We start from the raw sequence: 27,409 nt of genomic DNA on the forward strand, positions 1-27,409 counted from the left end.
CCTGGAAAACAGGATTAGGGCCACTATTTTAATTCAATTAAAATTATTTATCAGACCCCAATCTCGGGCCAGGCACTGTCAGATATAAGATACGGGCCCTCCCCAGTGGGACTTCAATTTAAAAAAATCATCAACAAAATTCCACTATTCGCCAAAGCGTGTCTGTTGGGGGAAAGGAACGGCTTGCAGGGGGGGTGGGGGGAGGGGGCGGCGCCTGTCTGTCCCAGCTCTGTGGCCTGCTGTGGTGAGGGTTTGGCCACTGGGGCAGCTGGCCATACCCCTGTGCCCAAACCACCTTTCTCCTCACGCCGGAACCGAGAGCAGCCTGCCGCCGGCCCAGATGGCACGATGGCTCCTCCTGCAATCTGCTGATCACATCTGCTCTGTCACAGCAGAGAAGGGACCTTGGCCCTCAGTCCGCATCACACCAAAGAGCTCCCGTCTCTGGAATGTCATGAGGCGGCTTCACTGCATTCTCTGGGGGAACCCCGAACGTCCCTCCTGCCCCACGGTGGTCAGTAGCAGCTGCCCCGTCGGTCCCAGAGGTGGTCAGTGCAGAGCTGTCCAAATCAGGCGCCAGGGCCAGAAAGATAGAACACGGGGGGACGGCGTTGATCTGCCTCACCTGCAGCTGACCCCTGTTTTATCCCCGGGGTCACGGGTGGTTCCCCGAAGCCCTGGCCGGGAGAGATCGCTACGCAGAGGGCCGGGAGTAAGCCAGAGCACGGCTGCAGCAGCCTCCAAGCCATGTCCACGCGGAGGCCTCTCTGCTGGGCCTTGCTTTCTTACACAGCCAGCGGTGTCATGCTGTTGGTTCTTGGTCCTTCCAGCGGGATGAATCTTGCCCGATTTCCCTGGAATCGGGGGATCCGTGGTGCAGGGGGATGCACCTACTGAGTGACATCCTCAGATTCTAGTCCCGAACCCTGGGTGCAGGAAAGAGCATCACGCCGTACACCCGCCTGGGAACGTCTGTCCAGGAACTCTCCTGAGATCTCAGCACGGTGCTGGGCTTCTCTGGCTGTGCTTTTTTTTTTATTTTCAGCTTTGGGCTCTGGCAGGGGGACACACCCAGCTATACTCAGGCCTTCCTCCTGGCCCTGCTCAGGCATCATTCCTGGCAGGGCCCAGGGATCGGACGGGGTGCTGGGAACATTCCCACATCAGCCGCGTGCAGGACCGGCGCCCTCCCTGCCGTGTCTGCCAAGCCCCCCGTCGGTGTGGGCGCGGCAAGGAGGCGGTTGTCTGGGTTTCCACGGAGAGAAGCAGGGCCGGGGTCTCCAGCCGCCCTCCAGGTCGTGGGGTGTCTGGACCAGCACGGGCCCAGTACGTGTGTTTGGTTTGGTTGGGCCTTCAGCTGGACCCGAGCCACCACCTGCCACCCCAGGGCCGCTTCCTGCTGCATCAGACAGATTGTTCCTTCAAGGTCTCGCCTGCCCAGACAGTGACCCGGCGTGACCTCCTCTCCTCACGGGAGCGGGGACAGCCATTTGCCCAATTGCAGAGACGGGACTCGGCCACAATCTTCAAAGGGTTTCTGGGTTTCGTTTGCACGGAAAGCAAGTCTGAGCCATGAACCCCTCAGCAAACAAGGCCTCTAACCTGTCTCGGCTTCTTTGTTTTTCAACCTGATTGAGCATGATTGGAGAGTAACAGCTGTATGGTTTCATATACAGCATGAAGTGATCAGAACCAAGGCAATTAACCTACTGCCTCACGGTCACTGTTCTCAACCATTGTGTATATTTGTGTGTGTGTGTGTGTGTGTGTGTGTGCGCGTGTGTACATTTGTGTATGTGTTGTGTGTGCACGTGCATGTGGGGGGTGTGCATGTGCATGTGTGTATGTGAGTGTGCGTGCATGTGTGCATTTGTGTATGTGTGTATATGCATGCGTGTGTGCTTGTGTGCATATGCATGTGAGTGTGCATGTGTGCATATGTGCATGTGTGTATGTGAGTGTGCATGTGTGTGCATGTGCGTGCATGTGTATATGTGCATGTGTGTGTGTGTGTGTGTGTATGCATGCATACAGATGCATGCAGGCACATACTCCAAAAACACTTCAAATCTAGGCTGTTGGGGCCTGAGAGCTAACTCAGTGAACTGAGCTTTGCATGGGGAGGTCCAGATTTCATCCCTGTCTTCGCATGGGGTGCACCACCACCAGGAACAGCCGAGCACAGAGCCAGGAGTACTCCCTAAGCACCACCAGATGTGGCCCATAAACCCCAACATAAGGTATATTAAGTTGAAAAAAAGATCTACTCTGTTAGATTTCAAGCCGGCTTCACTGATGGATGGACTGGCTCCCAGCCCTGGCAGTCACTACCTCCCTGCTCCGAGGTGAGCTCGGCCCAGCCACACTACACCGAGTGTCAGAGGGTCCTTGTCTTTCTGGGTCGGGCTGACTCCGTTTATTCTGAGCACTTTGCCCTCTGGGTCCTCCCATTTTGTCATAAACAGCAAGCTTTCCTTCTCTCTGAAAGCTAGTCCCATTCCGTACTACAAATCCCACAGTGTGTTGATCCATTGCCCGCTGACCGGCTTTGAGGGGATTTTCTTGTCTTGGCTGTCGGGAGTAAATGCTGTGCTGAGCATGGGGGTGCAGGGAGCGCGTCAAGTCCCAGTCTCCTGTTGTTACCTGCAGATAGAGACCCAGCAGCACGCAGCTGGATCCCGCAGCCCTGCTCCTATTCGCTTCTTAAGGAGCTTCCATTCAGTTTTGCACAGTCATTGTGCCACTACCTTCCATTGCACACAGGTTCCCCTTTCACAGCCTCCCCAGCCCTCATTAGCATTTGTTTTCTGAAAACTGCCATTTTGATGGGGGGGGGGAGATGGGGGAGAGGTGATCCACGGGATGGTTTGCGTTTACCTTTCCCCCGTAGCTGGTGATGTTAAGCATGCTTTCATATGCCTGTTGGCCATCTCTGTCTTCTCTGGAGGTGCCGTGCCCATCGTCTAATTGACTGTTAGATCTTGCCACTGCGGTAGGTGAGTTTCTTAGTCTTCTTGGATATTAACCCAGTATTAAGTACCTGGTTTGCAGAACCTTGCTCCCATTCTTGGAGTAGCCTCTCCCCTTGTCAGTCATTTCCTTGGCTGCAGTCCCACTTACTTGCCTTTGCTCCCAGTCCACTGTCGGGCTGCATTTCCCCTTTCCTCTCCTCGACTGGTTTCATGGCTTCCGTTCTCGTTCGTCTGAGTTGAATTCATTGACACTGCTGGGCATGTTTGCCTTCATCGTTGTGAGCTGAAGGTCTGGGTTGATCCCTCTGCTTCTGGAGGCCACGTGTCACAGCAGCATTCACTGAAGACACTGTCGTTTCTCAGTCACAGTTCTCACGAAGCCGTGGGCTCTTGGCAACATGATCGGACAGCCGTGTGTGAACAGACAGACTTTTTTCCGACACTGTTCCATGTCATGGGTCTGCCCTGTCTGTTTTGGTGGTCGTGCCATACTAGTTTGGCAACTTGAGCTTTGTTATTTATTTGAAAATCAAAAAGCGATTATCTCCAGCTCTGTATCTCTTGTTTGAGATAGCTTTGTTTTTTTGTTTGGTTTTTGGTTTTTGGTTTTTTTTATTTGGTCTTTTATGGCTACATGGACGTTTCAGGATTTTTTTTTTAATTCCTACAAAAAAATACCATTAGGTTTTTGACAGAAATTGCATTGGCGATATAGATCGCTTTGTGTATTATGGTAAAAGTTCATCTCTTTAGAGCAGTTATTCTTGACCTGTAGAAACTGAAACATTCCCCTGGCCCGCCAGAGCCTCTTGGGTAAATATGGACAGCTTGAATCCCCCCAAATCCCTCTTCCCTGGAGCTACTAGGCAAAGCACCAGCCATGTAAGTTCACAGTGGGATGCAGTATTGAAATATTAGGTGGAAAAGAGTAAGTTAGAAGTGGATCTTCAAGTTTCAGAAATGTGTATGCAAACTCGGTAATTACTCTTAGCTTACGATATTTATGCTCATCAGTGGCATCTGATTTTTTTTTTTTGCTTTTTGGGTCACACCTGGCGATGCACAGGGGTTACTCCTGGCTCATGCACTCAGGAATTACCCCTGGCAATGCTCAGGGGACCATGTGGGATGCTGGGAATCGAACCCAGGTCAGCCGCGTGCAAGGCAAATGCCCTACCCGCTGTGCTATTGCTCCAGCCCCCAGGCATCTGATTTTTAAGATGATTGCTCATTTGATTTTAGAGGGCATCTGCTCTCCAGGGCGTCTATTCTCAGCTGACATGGACAGAGAGAAGACAGACATGATGGGAGCAAATGCAATTTAAGAGAATTGGGGGGCTCCTTTAGAGAAGTACATCACACCCCAGGGTCTTAAGATTCCAGTGTGAAGGCCGGTAGTGCACAGCAGCCAGGAGATGGGAGAGAACCTCTGGGGATTTGGGATCCTTTTTCTCTCCACCAGAGCAGTAGTATCGAAACAAACCATGTTCAGAGCTGTCATTCCCCAAACTAACAGCGGCCACACCCTTGTCCATGCTCACGTTGCACATAAATATCCAGGCTCTGGCTTGAGAACTCTTTCACTTGGTCTAATAATGCCGGGGACTCGTGGGAAAGCACTCATCCAGCAAAACCGTCCGAAACTTAGAGTTTGGGTGGGAGAGTGCAGTGGTGAGCCCCAGCATACGGAAGACTCAAACCGTGGGAAGGCCAACTTGGGTCAGGCCTCCGGGCAGTGGGAGATGTGCTTCCACCCACATTCACGTTTGCTCCAGAGTGGACGGGGGACCCAGCTGAGATTGGACAGTGGTGTGTCCAGACGCCACCCAGAGTAACAGCACAAGCCTCTCCCGTGACAGAAGCACAGGTGACCCGGGCAGGGGTCATGTCACCCCGCCGCATTGCTCACAGGGCAGCACAGAGAGGCCAGCAGTGCCCGAGGTGGGAGGGCACCTTCCCGAGTCCCAAGGCCCCAACACGGATCTGGGACATCGCTCCACAGAGGCGCCACCTGGGCTGGACCAGCTGAGTGAAGGGCGCTGTGGAAGTGGGGGAGGGGGGCCCGTCCAGGCGCCCCCTTAGCTAGGAGAATGTCCCCGCCCCCTCAGCACAGGATGATGTCCGCATGCCCGGGCCGCTCCGTCTGCCTGCTGGGAAATGCCACACTGCTTGCTTTGCGGTAGCTGAGACAGAGAGAGAGAGACAGAGAGACAGAGAGAGAGACAGAGAGAGGACAGAAGAGAGGAGAGAGGAGAAGAGAACACACGGCTCCGAGGCCCAGCGCAGGAGCCGGTTCTGACCAGTGTCCTGGCTGCAGCCTCCCCTCCCCCGGCCCGCGGCAGCAGCGGCTTCCCGTGAGCCGGGCCGGTGGTGTGGGCGCCGTCTCCTCCTGCAGCACTGGTGGCCACCGAGTTGGTGTGACCGCGGTGGGGTCTGCTGCCCAGCTGGGCCTTAGAGGAAGCGGCCCGCCGGGCAGCCTTCAGAAGCCCAGGTGGAGGGCCTCGCTCGCCCACACGACCCCATCTGTGCAGTGGGCTCGCTGTGTCTCCTGCCCGCCTCCCCGGGGCTGTGCGGCTGGAATCGCATGAGAGCAAATTGGAAACCACCGTGTGCGACAGAAGTGCGGGCGCTTCCCGCCTGCACCCTCCGTTCCCGCCTCCACCTCAGTTCCCGCCTGCACCCTAATTCCTGCCTGCACCCTAGATTCTCGCCCTCATGTCTCTCCACCTGCTGGTCCCTCTGTGGCCCCTCTGCCTTGTCCCCCGATTAACCGGAGCCAAACAGCCCCCGGCTCCCCCTCTCCCGCCGGGCTTCCTCTTTCACCCCTGCAGCTCGCTGAGGAAGGGCAGCTGCGCCCCTGAGGGCCACTGTGGATGACTCAGACCACCCAGGTCTGGAGGGACTCGGGTGACTAAGCCTCGGCCCCAGCAGGGCCAGACAGTGGACCCCGCGGGCCGTTTCCTGGTGATTTCCGCTTTCCCTTCTGCAAACACCTTTCCGTGTCATGAGGTCATCGACGAAGGCCAAGTGGCCCCGGCTCTTTACAAGAGCCTAAGTGGCGCGAGCCGGGAGGTGTCAGTAACGCCACTCCTGGGCCAGACACCGACCAGCAGCCCTCCCCGCCCCCTCTGGCCGGCGCCAGCACCTCATGCACGACGTGAAGTCGCTCCCTGTTTACCCAGGACAGGTGACCTGCCCCTGCCTCCGGTGGAATTTGTGGTACTTCTTGCCCAACTGGGAGGGGCCTGGGGTGGGACTCGGGAGAGCTGACAGCGCAGGCCCAGAGCTCCGGCAGGCGGCAAGCAGGCAGGCCGAGGCCGGACAGCGCCGCAGCACCCAGGCCCCGCACCGCAGCAGAGCTGCGAGGCTGGAGGATCCCGGGCGCGGCCAGGCCGCAGCCCCTGGCCCAGCCCAGACGCCGGGTTCATGCGTCTGCACTGCTGAGCGCACCTGCGTCGTTTTCTCAACAGCGTCAGGATCTTAAAGGAGGATTATTGATCTCTCACTAGCCGGGAAGCACCCCTCGCCGAAAGAAAAGCACAGTCCCACCGTAATCTTTGCTGTGAAATACTGAAATTCTGCGTCTCTTAATTTGGTTAGAGCGCCCTTGCGAAGGGGCCTCCCCGGCCCAGCCCAGGCCTCTCCCCGCGTCAGAGGCTGCAAGCAAAGCGTTGAGATCTTTGAGGAACCCCCCCCCACTCTCCCAGCTCTACCAAATTTTTGATTCCCCCCCCCCAAAGTAAGGGGAGCGGTGGTGGGGGCAGAGCCGAGAGGACCGTCAGGTTTGTGGCTCTGCAAGTAAATATTGCAATTTAGCTGGGTAACTTGTGGAAGCTTGTCAGGTCGAAATGACTCACTTGCATGGATGAAGTTATTTTTAGCGATGTAATTTGTACTGTTTAGAAGAGAATAAAGAGATGGTAAAAGGCTAGATCGCTCATTATAGTTTGCCGGGCTCGTGAACCCAGCATCCAGGCCGAAGATGACTAAGCAGCGGGTCGAGGGGTACTTTCTCTCTGAGCTTCACAGACGTGACTCACCCGCCCTGGACTGCAGACACAGCATCGAGGTACCTGTGACTCAGCTCCCATTTAGAAAGCACTCGAATCCAGCCCCGAGACGCGTTCGTCGTTAAGTACTGAGGAAATTACGCACGGAAGCAAAATGCGCCTCTGTGCCCCCCTCCTGGCCGGCCCGCAGATGTTTTCAGCCAGGGTTGATTCAGCTTCCACCCTGACCTTTTGGAGCACTGTGAAGCCCACGCCGGCTGCCGCCCACAGCAGCCCCCCCCTCCACCGCTTTGGGGACCCTCTCGCTCGCCACACATCATCCATGGGTGCACCCGGCAGCCCCCACCCAGGCCTCCACCCTGAAACTGCATCTGCGTGTGAGACAGAGACAGAGAAACTCTCCCTCCTCGGCCGTCTTGCCAAAGTCCTGCATCTCAGGAACTTCGGGGAGACTTCCGGGACTAAATCCCCTGCAAGCATGTGTTTCTCTATTTTTTTTTTTCTTTTTGGGTCAACCCAGCGACGCAGAGGTATTATTCCTGGCTCTGCACTCAGGAATCACTCCCAGTGGTGCTCAGGGAACCCTATGGGATGCTGGGAATCGAACCGGGGTCGGCCGCATGCAAGGCAAACGCCCTACCCGATGCGCTATTGCTCCAGCCCAAGCATATTTTTCTAAAGGTGTCTTAGGTTGTCGAAGAAGCCCGACACAAAACCCGCACAGCCCTGCGTGTCCACACGCTAGTAGGCCCCATCACTGTGTGGAAACTGGGCAGCCCAGAGCAGCCCTGCGAGCCCATTGCTCAGGGCGCCACTCTCTGAGGCATGGGAGGCGGCGTCAGAGGCGGCAGGGCACATGCAGAGGGATTTCACTCCCCCGCACACCGCCCAGCCTCCAGTCACCGCGATTGGCACCAACCACCATCTGAGAGTAGGGTTCCAGAAACTCAGCAGGCCCCCGGGCAGTTACGCTGCAGTTACGCGGGTGACCCCCAGGGGTGGGCGGCACAGGTGACCCCCGAGGGGTGGGCGGTCTCACCGTCACTGTCCCCGGCAGATGGCGCGGAGGACAGCTCGGGCTCGGGAGAGGCGATCCAGGCTACCCAGCCGTAGCGTCAGAGGAGAAGCGGGCGCAGGGCTGCGGCTCTGTGCAGCCTCCACCCAGGGGAGAAGCTGGGTGTCTCCAGCACCGGGGAGTGGGCAGCAACTTTTTTTTTTTTTTTTTTTATAATTTATTTATTTTTAATTAGAGAATCACCGTGAGGGTACAGTTACAGATTTATACACTTTTGTGCTTATACTTCCCTCATACAAAGTTCGGGAACCCATCCCTTCACCAGTGCCCATTCTCCACCACCCGTAAACCCGGCGTCCCTCCCACCCTCCCCACTCCCATCTCCCCCCCACCCCACCCTGCCACTGTGGCAGGGCATTCCCTTCTGTTCTCTCTCTCTAATTAGCTGTTGTGGTTTGCAATAAAGGTGTTGAGTGGCCGCTGTGTTCAGTCTCTAGCCCTCATTCAGCCCGCAACTCCTTTCCCCCACATGGCCTTCAACTACAATGTAGTTGGTGATCGCTTCTCTGAGTTGCCCTTTCCCCGGAACGTGAGGCCAGCCGAGAAGCCATGGGGTCAACCTCCTGGTACTTATTTCTACGGTTCTTGGGTATTAGTCTCCCACTCTGATATTCTATATACCATAGATGAGTGCAGTCTTTCTATGTCTGTCTCTCTCTTTCTGACTCATTTCACTCAGCATGAAACTTTTCATGCCCATCCACTTAACTACAAAATTCTTGACTTCCTTTTTTCTAACAGCTGCATAGTATTCCATTGTATAGATGTACCAAAGTTTCCTCAACCAGTCATCCGTTTTGGGGCATTCGGGTTTTTTCCAGATTCTGGCTATTGTAAACAGTGCTGCGATGAACATACATGTGCAGATGTTGTTTCGATTGTACTTTTTTGCCTCTCTGGGATATATTCCCAGCAGTGGTATTGCTGGGTCAAATGGGAGCTCAACCTCTAGTTTTCTGAGAGTCGTCCATACTGTTTTCCAAAAGGGCTGAACTAGCCGGCATTCCCACCAGCAGTGTAGAAGGGTCCCTTTCTCCCCACATCCTCTCCAACAGCGGTTGCTTTTGTTCTTTTGGATGTGTGCCAGTCTCTGTGGTGTGAGGTGGTATCTCATGGTTGTTTTGATCTGCATCTCTCTGATGATTAGTGATGCAGAGCATTTTTTCATGTGCCTTTTGGCCATTCGTATTTCTTCCTTGGTAAAGTTTCTGTTCATTTCTTCGCCCCATTTTTTGATGGGGTTGGATGTTTTCTTCTTGTAGAGTTCAACCAGTGCTTTATATACCATTGATATCAACCCCTTATCTGATGGTGGGCAGCAACTTTCTGAGCAGGAAGGAGGAGTTGGAGCACAAAGCAGAGGTTGAGTGGCGCGGGGCCCTCAGAAGCGTCTGAGGTGACCCTCCAGCTTCTCTTCAAAGGGCAGGGGGCCGGGGGGGGGGTGCTGGGGGCGCAGGGATCTGCCCAGGACGGAGTGAGCAGGGAGGGCCTGGCAGGGACCTGGCCAGTGCCCGCAGCCAGCCAGCAGTTCCCCAGCGTTGGTCTCTGGCGGGGACGTTGCCGGGCCTGGCCTGCCCGGGGCCCAGGTGCACCCGAGTGTCCCGTGAAGCCCCAGCCAGAGGCTCCCCCGTGCCCCGCCGCCTCAGGCTTCACACGCCTTGCCCCGACCTCCACGTTGGCTCTTTCACTCCCCCCATCTGGGTGCTGGTGGGAAACTGGCCCTTCGGCCCTCCCCGGTGTCCCCAAGGCCCTGACGAGCGCCCTGCTCCTGAGATCACGGCCACCCGCCTGTGCCCCTGCTCCAGTGCTGCGGGCCAGGTGGCCGGCACGGCCTGTGCAGCCGGGGGAGGGAGAAGGCTCAGCAGGAGCCCCCGATGGGCCTGCCCTGAGCAGCGTCCCCCAGTCCCCGGCCTCTGTGACAGCGTCCCTGGGTCCGAGCTGCGAACAGGGCCGTGGGCCTTACGGTACTCGGGCCCGGGCCCGGCATCCTGCAGGAGACGGATGAAAGAAGCCTGTGATGGAGCTCCCGGGCAGCCTCCCCCTCCTCTCCAGCTCTGGTTTCCTGGTAACGAGCCCAGTGACAGGCTGCTTCCTCTTAGACCCCCCCCCCCTTCCATTAGCACCGGAGCCTGTGTAGACGGGCCAAAGGCTCTGTGGATGAACGTGCGTGCACCCGCACCTCTGCCTCTTTCTCTCAGCTGACTCGGATCCCCACGCTCAGTGCTCCCAGAACACCAAATCACCACTGACAGGCTGGACCTGGGGTCCCCACACCTCTCTGCCAAGCCCACCTGATGGCTGCCCAAGCACTTCCGGGGCGACTTCGGTGTCACTGGGCTGCGCGCTGGGGTTGAGCCTGTTTCCCCACAGGACCAATCAGTAATACGCTGAAAGCGAGCCATGGGCTTTCAGAAACAGAGAGATCCGTTTGCAGCACCCACGAGTGTGGGGAAGGGATCCTGAGTGAGGCGGGGCTGGGGAAGGAGGCAGGCAGGCTGGGTGGAAAGGGTTAAGTTGCCCTGTCAGGCTCTGCTGAGGTGTGACTGGGTTTAAGGCACTTGATTTTAAAGCCCTTTGGAATGTCCCCTGACTTTTATTTCTAATCAGATTCTTTTCATCAGTCCTTAACTGCTGCGTGTGTATGAGCTGCTGTGTGTGTCTGTGTTCAAAGCTTAATCTCCCAACCAGAGCCCCTGGTGTCCTGCCCATTCTTCAGACGGAGGAGCTAGATCCCCTCCCCTGCCTGAAGGAATCACAGAAAGAGTGAAGGTAATTTAGCTGCGACCCTGTCAGGCAAACAGAGAAGCAGTTCCTGGAGAGAGAAAATGTACTGAACCGCTTCCCCTTGGAGCTGACCTGAAAGGGGTGGACAGGAGAAGTCTGTGTATTCTGGCTTATGGAAAAGTGTATTCAACTGTGTGAATGCGGCTCTGTGAAAAAAGAGAGAGAGAGAGAGAGAGAGAGAGAGAGACCTACACAGCCCCATTTCTGTTTCTCCACAGCAGTGGTAGATGTGGCCCCAGGCCCCTCTCCTGTGGCAGGACAGTGTTCTCTGCATAGTCCCCTGAGGGCCAGCAGCCTTCCAAGAGGAACAGCGAGGCTGGTTTTGAACGTGGAAGAAGGTTCGGAATCGCTCTGTACGGGGCGCAGTGGTGGGCCGGTGATGGCTTTTCTTCCACATACGCACTAGGACTCTCCCTGGCAACGCGCAGAACATCCCAGAGGCACCAGAGCCGCTGGGATTAAAGTTGGGAGCTCTGCACCCAGCCTGGTCACAGAACGGGAGTTGTCAACAAGTCACTTGGTTCTGCAGTTCCAGCGCCCTTATCTCTCCAGGGGCCCAGAGACCACCGCAGAGACGGGAGATGAAAAACGGATCTCAGCCCTAAAGTTCACACGTAAACCTTCACCGGGCCTCGGGGTGATCGGGATGGAGTGCAGGCGAGCCCACGGGAAGAATGCGGAGAGCCAGGCGCTATCAGAGGGCATCCGTAGGTGGGGACCCCCCCCGCCCCCGGGAGGCACACTGGGGGTGCGGCCCTCCAGCTTAGCACGTCCTTCCGTGACGATGGATGTGAAGCAGATGGAGAAAAGAAACAGCAAGTGTTAGCAAGGAAAGAGGAGGGCCAGACCCAGACACGAGGAGAGGCCAGTTGGTGCGGGGTCCGGGGCCATTAAAACCCCGTAGGCAGAGCCATCAGATTGCTCCCAGCCGAAAGGAAGCGTCCAGGAGAAGGAAATAGGCAATACCAAAATCCTTAGTGCTATACTGGGGAGCGTAACTTGTAAGGTCTGGGAGGCGACATATCCTCCTCCTCCAGGCAGGCCGCCTCTTCTGATCTCAGACCCTGTGGGGAGGGGGGACTTCCTGGATCACTGGCCAGAGAACTGACATGCCTCTAGCATCCCCTGCCTCAGAGGCCGGCCAAGCCAGAATGCCTCCTCCAGAAACCAGCAGGGAGGCGGCCCTGCAGACGCGCCCGGCCAGGGCCAGGCCTGTCCTCTGCTCTCCCCGCTGCAGCCAGGTTCACAGGCTGGGCCCCCGGAACAGGCTCACGCCTTCATTCTTTTCCTTTTATTTATTTATTTAGGTCACACCCAGCAATGCTCAGGGCTTGCTCCTGGCTCTGCACTCAGGAACTACTCCTGGCGGTGCTCAGGGGACCATATGGGATGCTGGGAATCGAACCCTGGTCGGCCGTATGCAAGGCAAACGCCCTACCCGCTGTGCTATCGCCCCAGCCCCAGGCTCGCTCCCTCACGAAGAGGAAGCAGAGAGACTCGTGAGGCGGAAGTGCCCAGCCCGCTGTAGGTATTTGAGAAATAGTCCTTCCTTTTTCTCAGCTTAAAGAACGTGTGTATTATAGCAAAACTGGGTGTGTGTGGGGGAGACATCATGTGTGTCGATCCCTTGTGTACAGGGGGAGATTTTTCTTTCCAGATCAAAGAGAACCATAAAGTCATTCTGTACAAGGAACTATTGTTACCACAATATTTGCTCCCGGACGAGCATCTCTTGGGAAGCAGGCGGCGTGGCCCAGCGGGGCTCACTGGACTTGGGAGCAAGTCCCTGGCCTTGCCCAGCAGTCACCACGCTGTACTCCCAGTTCCCAGCGGACAGCCGGTCCCCTCTGACCTGGGGTGCCATGAGTGAGGCCGTGGCTGTGACCGGACATGGGGAGTGTCAGGCCAGTGCCTCACCCATCTGCCGTCCTGCTCTTCCCGTGGAGCCGCTGTCCAGAGGCAGCCACGGGGGAAGACACCGAGGAGTGGCCCGCTCCAGACCCGGCTCCCGACGCTCCCACGCTGACTGCAGCCCCGTTCCTTTCCGTTTGGGTGCACGAGCCCAGCAGCGCACTGGCGACGAGGCCATCCCGGCATGCAGAGGCGCCTTCGGGACACACGGGCAGTTTGTTCTCTTCCCGTTTGTTGGGTTGGAGACTGCGAATAAAGGAGTGCTTAGAAATCCGTGTAGACAGCAGTGGTACCTTCTCCAGTGAAACTGCTCTTTGGTGTTGGCTGCTGGAGACGAATTTCCATCTTCATGCGTCTGCCCTCCCCCTTCACGTGGAAGGACAAATGACCAAGTATGACCAGAAGCAGCACCACGAAGCAAAAACCCAAACTCAGCAACATTTTAGTATATTGAACGGTGATTTTTAGGTAGATGAAGATTGAGTCTGTTTCTGCTGTCTGTTTTCAAAGAACCAAAAGACTAGCAGTAATGTGTGGTTTAGCCAAAAAAAAAAAAAAAGAAGGAAAATGAGTTAGAAGGTGGAAAAAGGAAAGCCCATTGCCCTAAGAGAACTGGGGCATGTGCATCCGCAAAGCGCCAGAGACCCACGGGCGGGTTGGCACGAGCTCCCTGCCCCCTCAGGGCTTCCCCATCTAGGCCAAACTTTTGCTGTAAACTTTATGTCTTATGTCTCTTGAACTTGAACTTAGGTCTCCAGAGCTTTTTTTTTTTTTTGAGAAAAAAGATTGTAAATTAAACAAATTTCTGAGACCAGAATTGACCTCCAGTAGAAAGATGGGCCAAACTAAACTGAAAGTTGAATGAAAAGAACGTGTCAACTTTTAAGCTCAGGGTGGCATTTTCTTTTGCCTCTGAACGTCGGGTTGGAAGGAGACAGTGGAGAGACTCGGGCGTGTTTGTTGTCTTGGTCGCTTCTGTGAGAAAAGTGAATAATAACAGGTGTCGTTTATGGCTAGCTGCTGCGTGCCAAGTCTCCTGCACGTATCCATTGCATTATGTAAGCCTCCAGCACTCGTCCAAGGGCGGCATTGCCGCTTTGGAAGCGGAAAGAGCCTAGACTCGAGGTTTCAGTTGCCTGAGGTCACCCCGGCAGCTCCTGGCAGTGTAGGGGTCGAGTCCAGACCTACCCGATTCGGAGGTCCTACCCGCTCTTCCCGCTCGGGCCTCCTGTGCTGGGCTGGGTCCCCGCCTGCACTAGCATGACTTCCCCTGGGCCAGGCAGCATGCCACACGCGTGCTCCCCTACCTGGAGCTTCGGCTTTGTGCAGTCTCGTGGCTGAGTGAAGAGGGCAGCGTGCCTCCAAGCACAGACCCCCCCCCCTCACCCCAACATTCAGCCTCCCCGAGATAAGCTACTTCCTGTCCATTCCACCGGACAGAAGAACGGAACCTCGAAAGCGAGCAAAGAGCCAGCGACTTATCTTTGAATAATTTCTAGGAAAGTGTCCCTTCCCGCCTTATCTAGTCCTGGTCAGGCGTTTCCGTGTCATTTCACTATTGCAGCAGAGTAAATCTGGAGCGGAGGCTTCGCGGGACGTGTGAGATAAGAGAGCCGCCTGAGGAGGGTGTCCGCACAGGGACATGGGGTGGGGTCCAGGCTGTTGAGCTGCCTGATGGAGTCTGTCTCGCTCGCTCGCGCCCTGTGCACACACATCTCCCCCACACTACCCAGTACCCGACCTACCCCCATCCCAGGCACCAGGCCACCCCAAATCTCAGGCCCTCTTCTCTGCATTTCACTTGAGAAGTTAGCACGGGGACTGGAGCGATAGCACAGCGGGTAGGGCATTTGCCTTGCACGCAGTCGATCCGGGTTCGATCCCCGGCATCCCATATGGTCCCCTGAGCACTGCCAGGAGTAATTCCTGAGTGCAGAGCCAGGAGTAACCCCTGTGAATCGCCAGGTGTGACCCAAAAAAAATTTTTTTTTAAATTAGCACAGTCCGGGATGATGCAGTGCGCCCTGTTTCCCCCACCCGGCAACTGCTGGCAGTGGGCTCAGGGGCGCCCCCGGATGTAAGGGACACGCAGTTCAGTCTGGGGAGAGGCTTGGCACAGCGCTGATCGTGTGCTCCGCTTTCCGTCGTGTTCTCTGTTGGGGCATCTGGGCTGCAGTGGGGAGTGGGGGTGAGAGGGAAACGCCTGGCCTGCTGGAGCGGGTGGGCAGGGCAGATGCCTCCCCCTGGTCAGGGATGACGCAGCCCGCGGGAACATGGTCGCCCTCCTCCCTTTGTGCTGGGAGCGCGGCTGTCTGCCCGCTGCACCGTGCATGGCCCTTCTCCCCGCACCCCCTGCCCGCCCTCCTCCCCACGGCGACTTCAGAGTCGTGCCAGGCCCTCGGCCCCCCTGCCCTTCTCTCTGCGGACCTCCTCCAAGCGCCAGGACGGGGTTGGCTTGGATCCGCGTACCCCCAGGGTACCGCTCTCTGTCGTCACCTTCCTCCCGGACTCCTTTCGGGATAGGGGAGGCCAGGCCGCAGGCACGGGGCTGCAGGCGCGCCTGCCAGTGTGGAGACACACTCTGGTCATTGCTGTCTTCTCAAGACTGTGAAACTCATAAACTCACTCCTGTCCAAAGCAGAAGCCAAAAAAAACAAAGAAGAAGAAGAAGCTCAAGTTTAGCTTGAGATTTGTTTATTTTTTTTTTTATCCGGCACGACACACCCTTCACTCCGGAAGCGTCACCAGGCTTGCAGCCTCACTCGGCACCAGCGGCTCCTTCAGGGCTGGGATCCCTGAGTTGGGACGTGGGAGCTGCTTCATTGATGCCGCACCGGAGCGTCTCACGTCGCCCGTTCTCCCCGAGAGTTCCCGGTGTCCACTGCCTTGACAGCCCTGGTTTATTTCAGAGCATTTTTGGGTTTATATCAACCCGGTGAGGGCTTGATTGGAATTTCCCGTAACGCTCCTTTCCTTTCCTTCCCCGGGCTTTCACCGAGTGTCTCACGTCTGTCTGCGGTGCTGGGAGCGCTGAAATAACTCATCCGTGGCCTCTTCCCTTTGGCGCCCACAGCCTTGGGTGGTTCCCATGGAGGCCTATCCAGGATGCTTTCTGGTGCTTAGGAGGAAGGAGGGGTGCGGAGGTAGGGGCAGGCATCTGCAGTTGAACGCGTGCCGTGCCAGTCTCAAAGGCAGGTGAGAATGTCTGGTTTGTGGGGGGCGGGGGGAGCCAGCCTGGCTGGACCCTCTGCCGTCATTTCTGTGGCCAGTGAGAGAGAACCTGGCTCTTCGCCCACAAACACCAGGACATCCCTTTCGTCTCGAGACTCTTATTACACTTTTACGTGACTGTCTCATTGGGTGACGGAATGACTCATTTGTATTTGTAAAATACCTCAAAAGCAAACGCTCAACCCAGCATACGCGGAGCCAGATTTTCTTTAGCTTCTACTATCTGGGACAGCTGTGAACCTGGGGGGAAGGCGGGAGAGAAGGAAGGGGAGGAGAAAGCGAGAAAGGAGAGGAAGGGAGCGGAGGGGAGCAAGGAAGGCCGAAGAGCCTGAGGAAGCAGCCCGAATTAGCGACCGTCCGCGTGACAGGAGCCCACCCTCGGGTCTGCTCCGTGTCACTCTGGAGTAGCCGAGACCCATGTGAGGTGACAGGAAAGAGGCAGGAGAGACAGACGGCGACTTGGAGGGAGATTGAGCCTTTGTGAGAGAAGTCACAGGAAGAAGAAGCTGGCCAGACAAGGAGAAACCGAAGCAGGCAGTGTTTGATGGGTGCAAGCACCGTGTCACGTGTCAGTAGCCCTGGGGACCTCGGGAGCCACATGAAGGGGCCCTCAGCTCTCCCCGGAGGTAGGTGGTGGGTGTATAACTCTCAGGGCGGAGACGTCTGTGGAAGGCCCCGACGAGCTCCCCTGAACACTGTGCTTGTATGTTCTCTGCCGTCAGGAAAAGGCTAACCGGGCCCGGTGTGTGGCCAACTACAGCTCCAGGATTCGCTCCCCGGCACTGCGGGGCTCTTGAACACTCCCAGGTCTATTTTTCGTGGTCCTGAGGCTGGCCAAGGGTGGCCGCACTGGGTGGCCCCCAAACCAGCATAAAAGAAAAAGCTAACCTGTGTTTAGCATACTTACTGAGAGAGAGATGTGTCCAGGGTTTAGAGAGATTCCCGTCAAATTCTGTCAGGTTGGAGCCCTGGGGTGACTGCCAGAAATTCATCTCTGTGGGACAGTGGAGGAAACTACACAAGAAAACACGGCGAAGCAAAGCGGGGTGTAGGGAAGGGAGTGGACGTGTGCCCGCTGGGGGTTTGCTCAGGCCTTCCGACAATGCCATGATGGAAGAACGTTCGTATGTTGCAGGTGCAGAGACGGGGAATATCTCGGCTGTGTCTCCCCACTATAAATGGGGGGTGATCGCTTGATCCCAGTTTTACTTGACCCCGTCCCCCCAACGCCATCCTTCTCCCACTGTGACATGCTGTCTTCTCCCCATGGGGATTTCCTGAACTTCAGACAAAAATTCAAGCAGCGGCAGACTTTCATTTGGTGACTTGAAAAGCACAGGAGGAAATCTGTGTCCACAGCCAAGTCACGTGCAGGAGAGTGAGAATTTGAAAACCGTCTCACAAAGTGGGTTCGTGTTTGGTGTGCCCCGCCACCTGTAAGTGACAGGCGCTGATGGTCAAAGGAGGCACCGTTGGATCTTTAATGCCATAAACAGGAACTCTTCTGAGCGGGGGGACATTTGTGTTTTGTTTCTTATTTATTGGGGGGGCCACACTTGGCAACGCTCAGGGCTGGCTCCTGACTCTGTGATCTGTCCTGGTGGGGCTCGGGGCCCCAGATGAGGGGATGGGGGACAAGGGTCATGCAAGCTCCCTGCCCGCTATACTATCACTCCAGCCTCCTCACATTCCTGTTCCTTACAAGTGGGCATTTGGAGATGTGGCATTTTAGCTCTCTGGGTGTTAGGCTCCGGGTGTCTCCAAGATGAGTGAATGGTTAGTAGGACTGGGGCAGGCTCCCCTGATGGCCTGGCACGAGACAGAGAGGCGTGGAGCGCCCGTGAGGAAGGCACTTGTGACGGAGGGGGGAGTTCAGGGCACGCCTGCGCTCTGAAGCAGACGTCGAGCAGCGGGACTGGCCCGGGGGACTGTGTATGGGTGCAGAGACCCTCCCCCACAGAGCAAAGCCCCCGAGAGCCCGGGAGAAGCCCAGAAAGACTTGGAGACATGAAATGGTGCTTGACTCTAGACTAACGACGCTGCTGTTTGATGATGTGACCCCCGGGGAAGCGGTCATGGTTAACCCCTCATTTGTTTGTCACTTGGAGCATGTGCCCACAGAACCAAATTTTCCAGACAGCTCAAACTTTCCTGCTTCTGTTTCCTGAGCGGCCTCTCGCCAGGGTCGGTGCGGGTATTTCTTTTTTTTCTTTCTTTTTTTTTTTTTTTTTTGGTTTTTGGGTCACACCCAGCGATGCACAGGGGTTACTCCTGGCTCTTCACTCAGGAATTACCCCTGGCGGTGCTCAGGGGACCATATGGGATGCTGGGATTAGAACCCGGGTCGGCCACGTGCAAGGCAAACACCCTACCCGCTGTGCTATCGCTCCAGCCCCCAACGGTGCGGGTATTTCTGAAGGACCTTCCGCAGGGATCCTGCCCGCTGGCACAGAAGGCACCGACCCTTCCAGGGATGTCTCTGACGGCCAGGCTGAGAAGACAGAGCAGAGGAGGGCAGTCCCCGGGCGGGAGGTGGGAGGGGGCGTCCTGCTGAGGTCACCCCAGTGTCCCCACCGGGAGCTCAGCCGAGAGCCCATGAGCCTGCCTGAGAGGCCCTAAAGGCAGAACGGAAAGGGGGATGGGAGCGGGGGGCGCAGAGGGATCTTCTCCTTTCACCTCTGTCCACGGAGGAAACTTCCTCGCCGGCGCCCTGACCGACTCCCCCTCGGGCCCACCGACGGGCTGGCTCTAGGGAAGCCTGCGTGGGAATGCCGAAACCCCCAGATTCCGGGAGAGGAAGGCTGCAGGGGGGCCCGTGCCTGCTCTTCCTTCCCGCCCGGTCATCTGCCTTGTCCTCACCTCATCGTTGCACCACGCAGTCATTTTTCCGTGGTTCACGGTTTGGGGAGAGGGGAGGGGGGGAGTGTCCAGCGTCTTACAGACTGACAGGGTTTTAGCAGCTGGGCGAGGAGGGAAACGGGAGCCCGGCGGGGCACTCGGCTTGTTTCTCGAGAAGGAGAAACTGCATCTGTGCGTCTGTCCATCTCGGGCCCGGCCTTGTCTCGAGAGAGGCAGCAAAGCCTCGAGCCTGAGAGCCACCAGCCCTGTCACCGAGGCGACTGCCCAGCTGAGGCCAGCCCGTCAGAGCGTCGTTGTCACTCCGCCCTCAGAGTCCAGTGACCGAGTCCTGGGAACTCCCCGGTGACGCAGACCTAGAACTGTGTGACCAGGACTTGTTTCAACAAGCTCCGGAACAGCCAGTGCTGCGGCCACGGCTGTGGGCGCTGAACCCAGCAGGTGGGGACCCTCCCTTCTGCGGGCCACGCGCTGACCACGGTTCAGCCTGTGCACAGGAAGGAGGGAGGAGGAAGCTGCTGTCAAAAAAAGAGAGAGCACTGTGGGTCGGGCACTGTCCTCGCATGCCGGTGACCCAGGTTCAACCCCCCAGCACCACATACGGTCCCCCAGCACCCATCAGGAGTGACCCCTGAGCACAGAGCCAGAGCATGCCCTGAGCACTGCTGGGTGCGGCCCCAAAACCAGAAGCAAGAAGAGAAGGAGGAGGGGGAGCGGGAGGGGCAGGGGGAAGAGAAGAAGAAATGAGGACCTGGGTGGGTCTCAGGAAGCAAGTGCTCCCGTGATGCATTTTCGTGGAGCCTAAACTAGGAGCCAAAGTGCTCGGAGCCGCGGGGTTCCTGGGGCGCACTCTGATGTCTCCCAGTGGCAAATCCTCGACTTCCTTTCGCTTGAGGCTGTGTGTGAACATCTGGGCGATGTTAGGGACACAGATGCGGTGGAGATGAAATACAGGTTCACTTTTGTTTTGTTTTGTTTTGTTTTCCACTCTGGTTTGTACCAATCAGATGATTCTCACCAGACAAATGCAGTGTTTCTCATAAGTGTTTTTATGATTGACTCCTTACCCACAGGGCATCTATAAAGAATCTGCCCCTCTGTAGAGGCCTGACCGACACCGAGAGAATGCAGCTTGCTTAAGTTGAGCTAGCGTTGGTTCTGTTGTTCGAATTGTGTTTTCTCATGTGAATTGGTCTGTGGGTTACCAGTTTCATCTCTGAGGCCCGCTGACCATTCCCGCTTCCCTAATGGACCAGCCGCTCTGTTCAAAATGTAGTAAGTTCTATTTGCGTTTTGTGGTGTATGTCAGCATATAGCTGCATGGGATTTTTTTTTCTTTTTGGGTCACATCCGGCAACGCACAGGGGTTACTCCTAGCTCTATACTCAAGTATAACTCCTGGCAGTGCTCAGAGAACCATATGGGATGCTGGGAATCGAACCTGGGTCGGTCGCGTGCAAGGCAACACCCTACCCGCTGTACTATTGCTCCAGCCCCAAGGGATTTTTTTTTTTAACCAGGAAATTTTACTTGCATAGGTAAATTAGCTTGAATTCACATTCTGAATCGTCTCTGATGCAAATTGGGCATATAGGGGTCAAAGTGGGTGGTTCAGAATGAGGCTGAAGGAAATCATATTTTAGCATAGCAAAGCAGTGGCAATCTATTTCCCATGAAACAGGAGCAGGAGGGGAGGGACAGAGCGATGGTACAGCAGATAGGGCACGTGCCCTGCACACTGCCAGCCTGGGTTCAATCCCCGGCATCCCATACAGTCCCCCAAACCCCGCCAGAAGTGATCCCTGAGCACAGCCAAGTGTGGCCCAAAAACAAATAATAAATCAAACAATAATAGAAACCAAATAACATAGTTCACACCCAAGTTCAAGGCAGCTGACGGTTGGGGATGCATGAAGCCTCTGTAATACATTGCGATCCTTACTACTTTGATTCTGAATGGTAACTGTATTTACTCTCAATTTATTTTAATTCAATCACCGTGAGATACACAGTCACAGGCTGTCCATGACTGTGTTTCAGTCACACAGTGTTCCAGTACCCGTCCTTTCGCCATGTACATTTCCCACCAGCAAAGTCCCCAGTTTCCCTCCTGTCACCTTCCCCATCTGTCTCCCCACCCCGCTGCCCCTGCCTGTCATAGAGGCAGGCTCTCTCTCTCTCTCTCTCTCTCTCTCTCTCTCTCTCTCTCTCTCTCTCTCTCTCTCTCTCTCTCTCTCTCTCTCTCTCTCCTCTCTCTCTCTCCTTTCTCTCTCTCCCCTCTCCTCTCTCTCTCTCTCTCTCCCCTCTCCTCTCTCCTCTCTCCTCTCTCCAAACAGGCATTTTTCTAAAACCCAGAGGAAATGCCACAAGTAATCTGAAAAGATATAAACTTGATTCTAGAAAACAGCATTTGTTGTTTTTGTTGTTGTTCAAAGTGGCAGCTTTTTCAAAGATGTAACGCTCACGTTTTGTGATCTGAAAGGTAGTCACAAGGATTTTCTAAATTGAGTTAGGACTTGTGTGTTTCTCACATTTTGTACTGAATGTCAGCGACTTTCTGCTCTTTGACACAAATAGCCCAATGCTGAGGCCTCCGAGGGACGCTCACGGGCACTGCACCTTGACTCTCCAGGAGAGCCCCCTCGAGCCAGGTCACACACACCGAGAGACCCCCCTGCTCAGCGCCTCTGTAGTTCTTGATTTGCTTTAGGTTTGCCGTAAACCTGATTTCTCCTTTAAGAACTTACACTGGAGGCCTGAGCAGGTAGAGCCCTCACCCTGCACAAGGCTGACCCAGGGTCAGTCCCTGGCACCCCATAGGGTCCCCCGAGCCCGAGAGGAAGCCCTGGGTACCGCTAGGGGTGGCCCCAAACAGAAGCAAATCATCCAGGTGCTCAGAGGACCCCGGCCGGGTCAGACATTCCACGAGGCCGTCAGGGAATAGATAGGCATCTGTTTTGATTTTTATTACAACGTAATTTCTCCTTAGATTTGTAAATCATTTTTATGATTATGTGGGTGACATCTTTTTGGTGTTTTCCCGTGATGGAGCCAGAAGATGAATCGTGGGCCTCCTTCATCACAGACTTTAGTTTAGCTCCCTTAGGAGGCTGGCACGGCGGCGGGCGGGGGTGGGGGCTGTGCCATTCGTCCTTTTTGAATGAGATCACGTTTGTCAGTTCTTGTTTATTTGGGGGGTCGTGGGCCACACCAGGCAGTGCTCGGGCACTTCCCGATACCGTCTGCAGTGCTTGGGATGGAGCCAGAGTTGGCTGAAGCCTCAGTGTGCAAGGCTGTCCCTCCAGTCCCATTTTCATACCCTTGCACACCGGAGGCACCGTCAGCTTAGGACACCATCTGGGTCCCGCTGCTGCCTCCCTTGGCCTGAGAAAATTGTCTTACTTGTGCATGTGCTGAATGCCGATGGTTAAAAACTAAAACCTGCATCAGAGTTTCAAGTGTGAGATTGCATCCGAGTATATAAAAGTCTTCTATAAAAACCAGACATCCAAAACTATTTTTTCATTATTCTTATGCAGGGAGCCTTCCAAGCCCAGTGCTCAAAGGGCCTTCGGAGCACTCCCAGCCTACCAGGGAGCACCAAGACCACTCCGGTGGCGCCAGGAATGAGACTCCGGGCCTGCAGCCCTCTCCCCAGCCCCTTTCCTTATTACTTTGCTTTTGCTTTTGTTTATTCAGGGGAGGGGGAGACACCTGACTATACTCTGGGCTTCCTCCTGGCTCTGCACTCAGGAGTCATTCCTGGCAAGCTCGGGAGATCGTCTGGGGTGCTGGGAATCAAACCCGGGTCAGCCGCATACAAGGCAAGCGCCCTCCCTGCCATCCTACCACTCCAGCCCCTTTCCTTATTATTTTTTTCTTTTTGGATCATATCCGGCAATGCACAAGGGTTACTCCTGGCTCAGCACTCAGGAATTAGTTAGTCCTGGCAGTGTTCCGGGGCACCATACGGGATGCTGGGAATCGAACCCGGGTCGGCTGCATGCAAGGCAAACACCCTACCCGCTGTGCTATCACTCCAGCCCCTCCTTATTACTTTTGATAAATGAATGCACCTCCTCCTTGTCCTCAAAGTAGGCAGCATTCATGCAAAGATCCATCGTGTGTATATCCGTCCCTTGCGGTTCTCTACATACCGTGAGCGATAGAGCGTTGAATCATGCTGCGTTTGTAACGCTGCTCTGCCTTCAAAACAGTACATCACTTCATTTTTAAATATGAATTAAAGAACCCCCAAAGGAACAGTTACAGCACGTGGCTCTTGTTCACTGCAGAAGAGCATCGCACTGTAAATGACGGGCAAGCATCGCTCAGGAGTCTTTGTCAATTCCCTTCGGGCCGCCTCCCGGCTCGGGAGATGTAAGGAAATGCCAGGAGCCTGGATGCTGCTGAGTGTCGGGACCCAGGGCCCGATGGGGAGGAAATGGCGACTGTCCCGGGTCGGGGTGGGGCATGTGGCCACAGCTGACAACACACAAAGGTGAGGGTCCCGGAGCGACAGTACCGTGGGGAGGGCGTTTGCTTTGCACCTGGCTGACCGTTGTTCATTCCCCAGCATCCCGTATGGTCCCCTGAGCACCTCCAGGATGATTCCTGAGTGCAGAGCCAGGAGGAACCCCTAAGCATTGCGGGTTGTGGCCCCACAAACCAAAAAAAAAAAAAGATTTCCTGCCCTGTTGATACCCATTCTATTAATATTTCCAGATCCTGCTCTTTTATCAGTATTATTGAGGGGTGGTCTCCCGAGTGATACTCAGTAGGCGATCCCCCACCAAGCAGACTGGCGGGTCAATGCCAGGGCCCGAGGGGAACGCCGCAGGGGTACTGTGATGTGGGCACCTGGTTGGCCCCGGGGTCCATGCGGTGCCGGGAATGGAACCCCGGTCAGGTGCCGGCTTCCGCTCTCCTGTTCTCTGTCCCTCCTCCTCCATCTGTCCGAGGTGCGGAGACACTGTCTCCTGGGAGCAATGTGTGGCGGAGCAGAGGCTCACAAGGGGCGCGGGGAGGTGAGCAGGGGGGGCTGGGCGCAGCCCCCGGAGCCGTTTCCGCCCCTTTCAGCACCTGCACTTCCTACGGTTCTTCTCCTTTAGGTGTGATTGGCCCCTCGGTCTGCCCAGGGCCTGCTGCTCCCTCTCTCCGTTCTGCGACCTCAGCCTCGGCCGACTGCTTGTAGCCTGATGAGAGTCTGGAGCCCCCCTGCGCCCCGAGGGGGTGCTGGGTCCCCGGCCACCCTAACTTGCGTTTCCTCTCTTTTGTCTCTGCAGTCGACCTGCCCCTGTTTTTCCCTCGAGACCAGCCGACCCTCACGTTCCAGTCCGTCTACCACTTCACCAGCAGTGGACAGCTGTACTCCCAGGCCCAGAAGAATTACCCGTACAGCCCGCGGTGGGATGGGAACGAAATGGCCAAGAGGGCGAAGTAAGTGAATCCTTGCCTCTGGCAGAGGGGGGCACTTTCTGTTCCTCTCCTCCGGGGCGGCCCCAAGGCTGAATCCTTACTGTGCCGCCCCTCGTTAGTCATTGTCGACCCAGACACAGTCATGCCCGTTTATTATTATCATCTCCGGCTGCGCTCCCCTTCGGAGGTCAAGAGCCCGGGAAAGCCGCGTTGCCTGTTTGTTCCTTCAGGGGAAGAGCTTACTGGAGCCCTGTCTTGCCCTTTGCCTGCTTTTCCCTTTCTCTTTCAAGTGGATTGCAGGATTTGTTAGAAACCTACATTTTTCTACTTAGACTTGAAGAGACTTAGAAAGGAATTAGAGGGGCTGGAGCGATAACACAGCGGGTAGGGTGCTTGCCTTCCACGCAGCCGACCAGGTTCAATTCCCAGCATCTCTTATGGTCCCCTGAGCACCGCCAGGAGTAATTCCTGAGTGCATGAGCCAGGAGGAACCCCTGTGCAATGCCAGGTGTGACCCAAAAAGAACAAAAAAGAAAGGAATTAGAGTTGTAAATACATGGCACCGACAGTGGCAGCTACCTTCATGTTTTGGTTTTGAAGACGGAAACTGTCCGTCCCCAGTAAGCGGATTGAATGCTTAATGCTGAGCTGGCGGTCGCCCGGCCTATGGCTCATTTTCCCCCAAACCAGTGAGGGCTCCGGACACATGTTCTGTGGTCGAGTGAATGGCTGTGCAAATAGACGGAAACCGCTCACATCACTCAGAAACTATCTTGGGAGTTGGCTGGAGACTGGCAAAGTCCGAGCTCCGAACTACAGTGTGGAGTTCAGAGGCGTCACTGCACCCCCAAGCCTTTCTGAAGGAACGTCCCGCAGCCCCCAGCAGTAGGTCAGCGTGTGAATAACCGTGCTTGAGGGTGAGGCTCTGAGGACCTGTTCTGGCATTTTCTATGAGCCTTGGCCGCCGAGGTTAAAGCAGCAGCAGTGGGTCCAAACGGGCCTCCCAAAATAGATCCCAGTTAGCCTGGCCGTTGGTCACTGTCACCCAGAACAGCTGTGTGTGCCCACATCCATCCATATGCTTCTCTGCGGGAGTGGGGTGGGCACACCTGCCGGTGCTCGGGGCTCACTCCTGGCGGTACTCGGGGGCCATGTGGGGTGCCAGGGCTCAAGCCCGGATAGGCCGCTCGAGAGGCAGGTGCCTTATCCGTGGACCAGCCGGAAGTCCCATGCCAAGTACACGGCGCTAAGCAAACGGGGAACTGTCCCCCCAGACCTGGACAACCCCTCACTCAGTGGGGCCCTTGGCACCCGCCTCCTCTCCGTGGCACCTCGTGGTCACCCATGGTCATTCCTGCTGGCATCTCGCTAATAGCAGGATGGGCGGGGGGTCTTTTCAGCCCAGAATGGCTTTTTCTGAAATCCAGACCCTCCCCCGAGTTGGGACGGGGAAGCCAGGCCGGACAGCGGGTCCACTCATCTCTCTGCAGGGAGTGAGGGGGCCGTGCAGGTGTCACTAGTATCGGTGAGTGTGGCTCTCAGCGTGACTCAAGAACAGGCGCAGGGGGAACTGCACGATTGGTTTTCTGTGTGCGGTGGGTACTGCAGCCGTTTGCTTTTTCTGGATTCTCCCCGTGCGCTCAGGAGCCTGCCTGTCAGAGACGGGCTGTTATTTGTGGTGTGTGCTTCGGAATGTGAACCAGACAGTCTTCATGGTTTCCATGGCGAGAGAGACGGCAAGGAGCGGGGAGGGAGAGAGAGCAGAGGGGCAGAACAAACCCTCCGAGGCCCGCGCGTGTCGGGAGGCCTGTTGGTCTTAGCAGATCGGCTCAGAGTTGCAGGAGACGTTTGCTCCATGTTCACACCAGTCTAAAGAAAACAGCTGAAGTCATGTTTTGAAAAAGAGACAAAAAAAAAAATGTCATTTCCCACTGTAGCCAAGAGAACTCTGTTTTCGATGCCATGAAAGAGAACGCTAACTCTCGCGAGGGGGGAGGAAGTGGGGCTCCGCGCTCCCCGGGGGAAAAGGCGGTCAGTCAAAGCTCCCTTGCTCAGTCGAACAGAACCACTTCCCCGGGACCGAGTGAGACAGCAGGTAATGGCTAAGCCCGACACGGGGCCGCGGGAGGGGGCTGGCCACAAGGGGCCGAGAGGGGAAAGCCAACCGCGACATTCCTTCCACGCCCTGCTGCTTGATCCCACGGAAACACAGTGTACCTGAGAGGCCGCCTCTCACCCAGAGGCCCGTGCCCGTGACAAAAGCCCCATCACGGCCCGGGAGCAGTCCCGAGCCCTGGCCGAGCTGGAGGCCGCTCCCACACACCCAGAGGGGCCCGGGCCGGCGCTCACCTGGGCTCTTCCCCGGCTGCCCGGCAAATTCTGGTCCCCGGGGGCTGGAGCAATAGCATAGCGGGTAGGGCGGTTGCCTTGCACACGGCCGACCCGGGTTCGATTCCCAGCATCCCATATGGTCCCCTGAGCACCGCCAGGAGTAATTCCTGAGTGCAGAGCCAGGAGTCACCCCTGTGCATTGCTGGGTGTGACCCAAAAAGCAAATAAATAAATAAATGCATACATACATACATAAAATAAAAGTTTTAAAAATTTTGGGGGGGCTGGAGCAATAGCACAGCGGGTAGGGCATTTTCCTTGCACTCGGCTGACCTAGGTTTGATTCCCAGCATCCCATATGGTCCCCTGTGCATCACCAGGGCTAATTCCTGAGTGCAGAGCCAGGAATGACCCCTGTGCATCGCCAGGTGTGACCCAAAAAGAAAAAAAAAAAATTCTGGCCCCCACTGGGGAAGCACAGGCCCTGGGGTCATGCGTGCCCCCTGCCTGCCGCATCTTTGGGTGCTCCTGAACGCCATCCTGCCAGCGAGGCCGCCCTCCTCCCCACGCCCTGAGTGGGGGGGCGCGTGGAGGCCCCTGACACCAGCTGGGCTTTGTCCCTGCTCCTTCCTCCCCTTCCGTCACCCTCGTCCCCCCTCCCAAGGGCTCACTGGGCAGCACGTGTCCCTGCAGCCTCGCCGCTCTCTGTACTCTCAGACCACGTCCCGAGCGCCCGGTAGCATTTCAGCCCGTCTGTTTCGATATTTGGATTTCTCCCTGTAATCCAGCTTGTCGGGCCCTTTCTGGTTTTGGCACGCCGG

At 56.2% G+C, this 27,409-nt stretch overlaps 1 protein-coding gene across 1 annotated transcript in view; it reads left to right on the plus strand.

The window, feature by feature from the left end:
- BABAM2 (BRISC and BRCA1 A complex member 2) overlaps window positions 1-27,409 on the plus strand; it is a 398,928-nt gene that overhangs the window by 352,369 nt on the left and 19,150 nt on the right. Inside the window, exon 11 of the mRNA XM_055123091.1 lies at window positions 24,125-24,278. Coding sequence (XP_054979066.1) covers window positions 24,125-24,278 — 154 coding nt within the window. The remainder of the gene's footprint in view (window positions 1-24,124; window positions 24,279-27,409) is intronic.

Source organism: Sorex araneus, chromosome X (genome assembly GCF_027595985.1).
Source record: "Sorex araneus isolate mSorAra2 chromosome X, mSorAra2.pri, whole genome shotgun sequence".
In the NCBI taxonomy this organism is placed as follows: domain Eukaryota; kingdom Metazoa; phylum Chordata; class Mammalia; order Eulipotyphla; family Soricidae; genus Sorex; species Sorex araneus.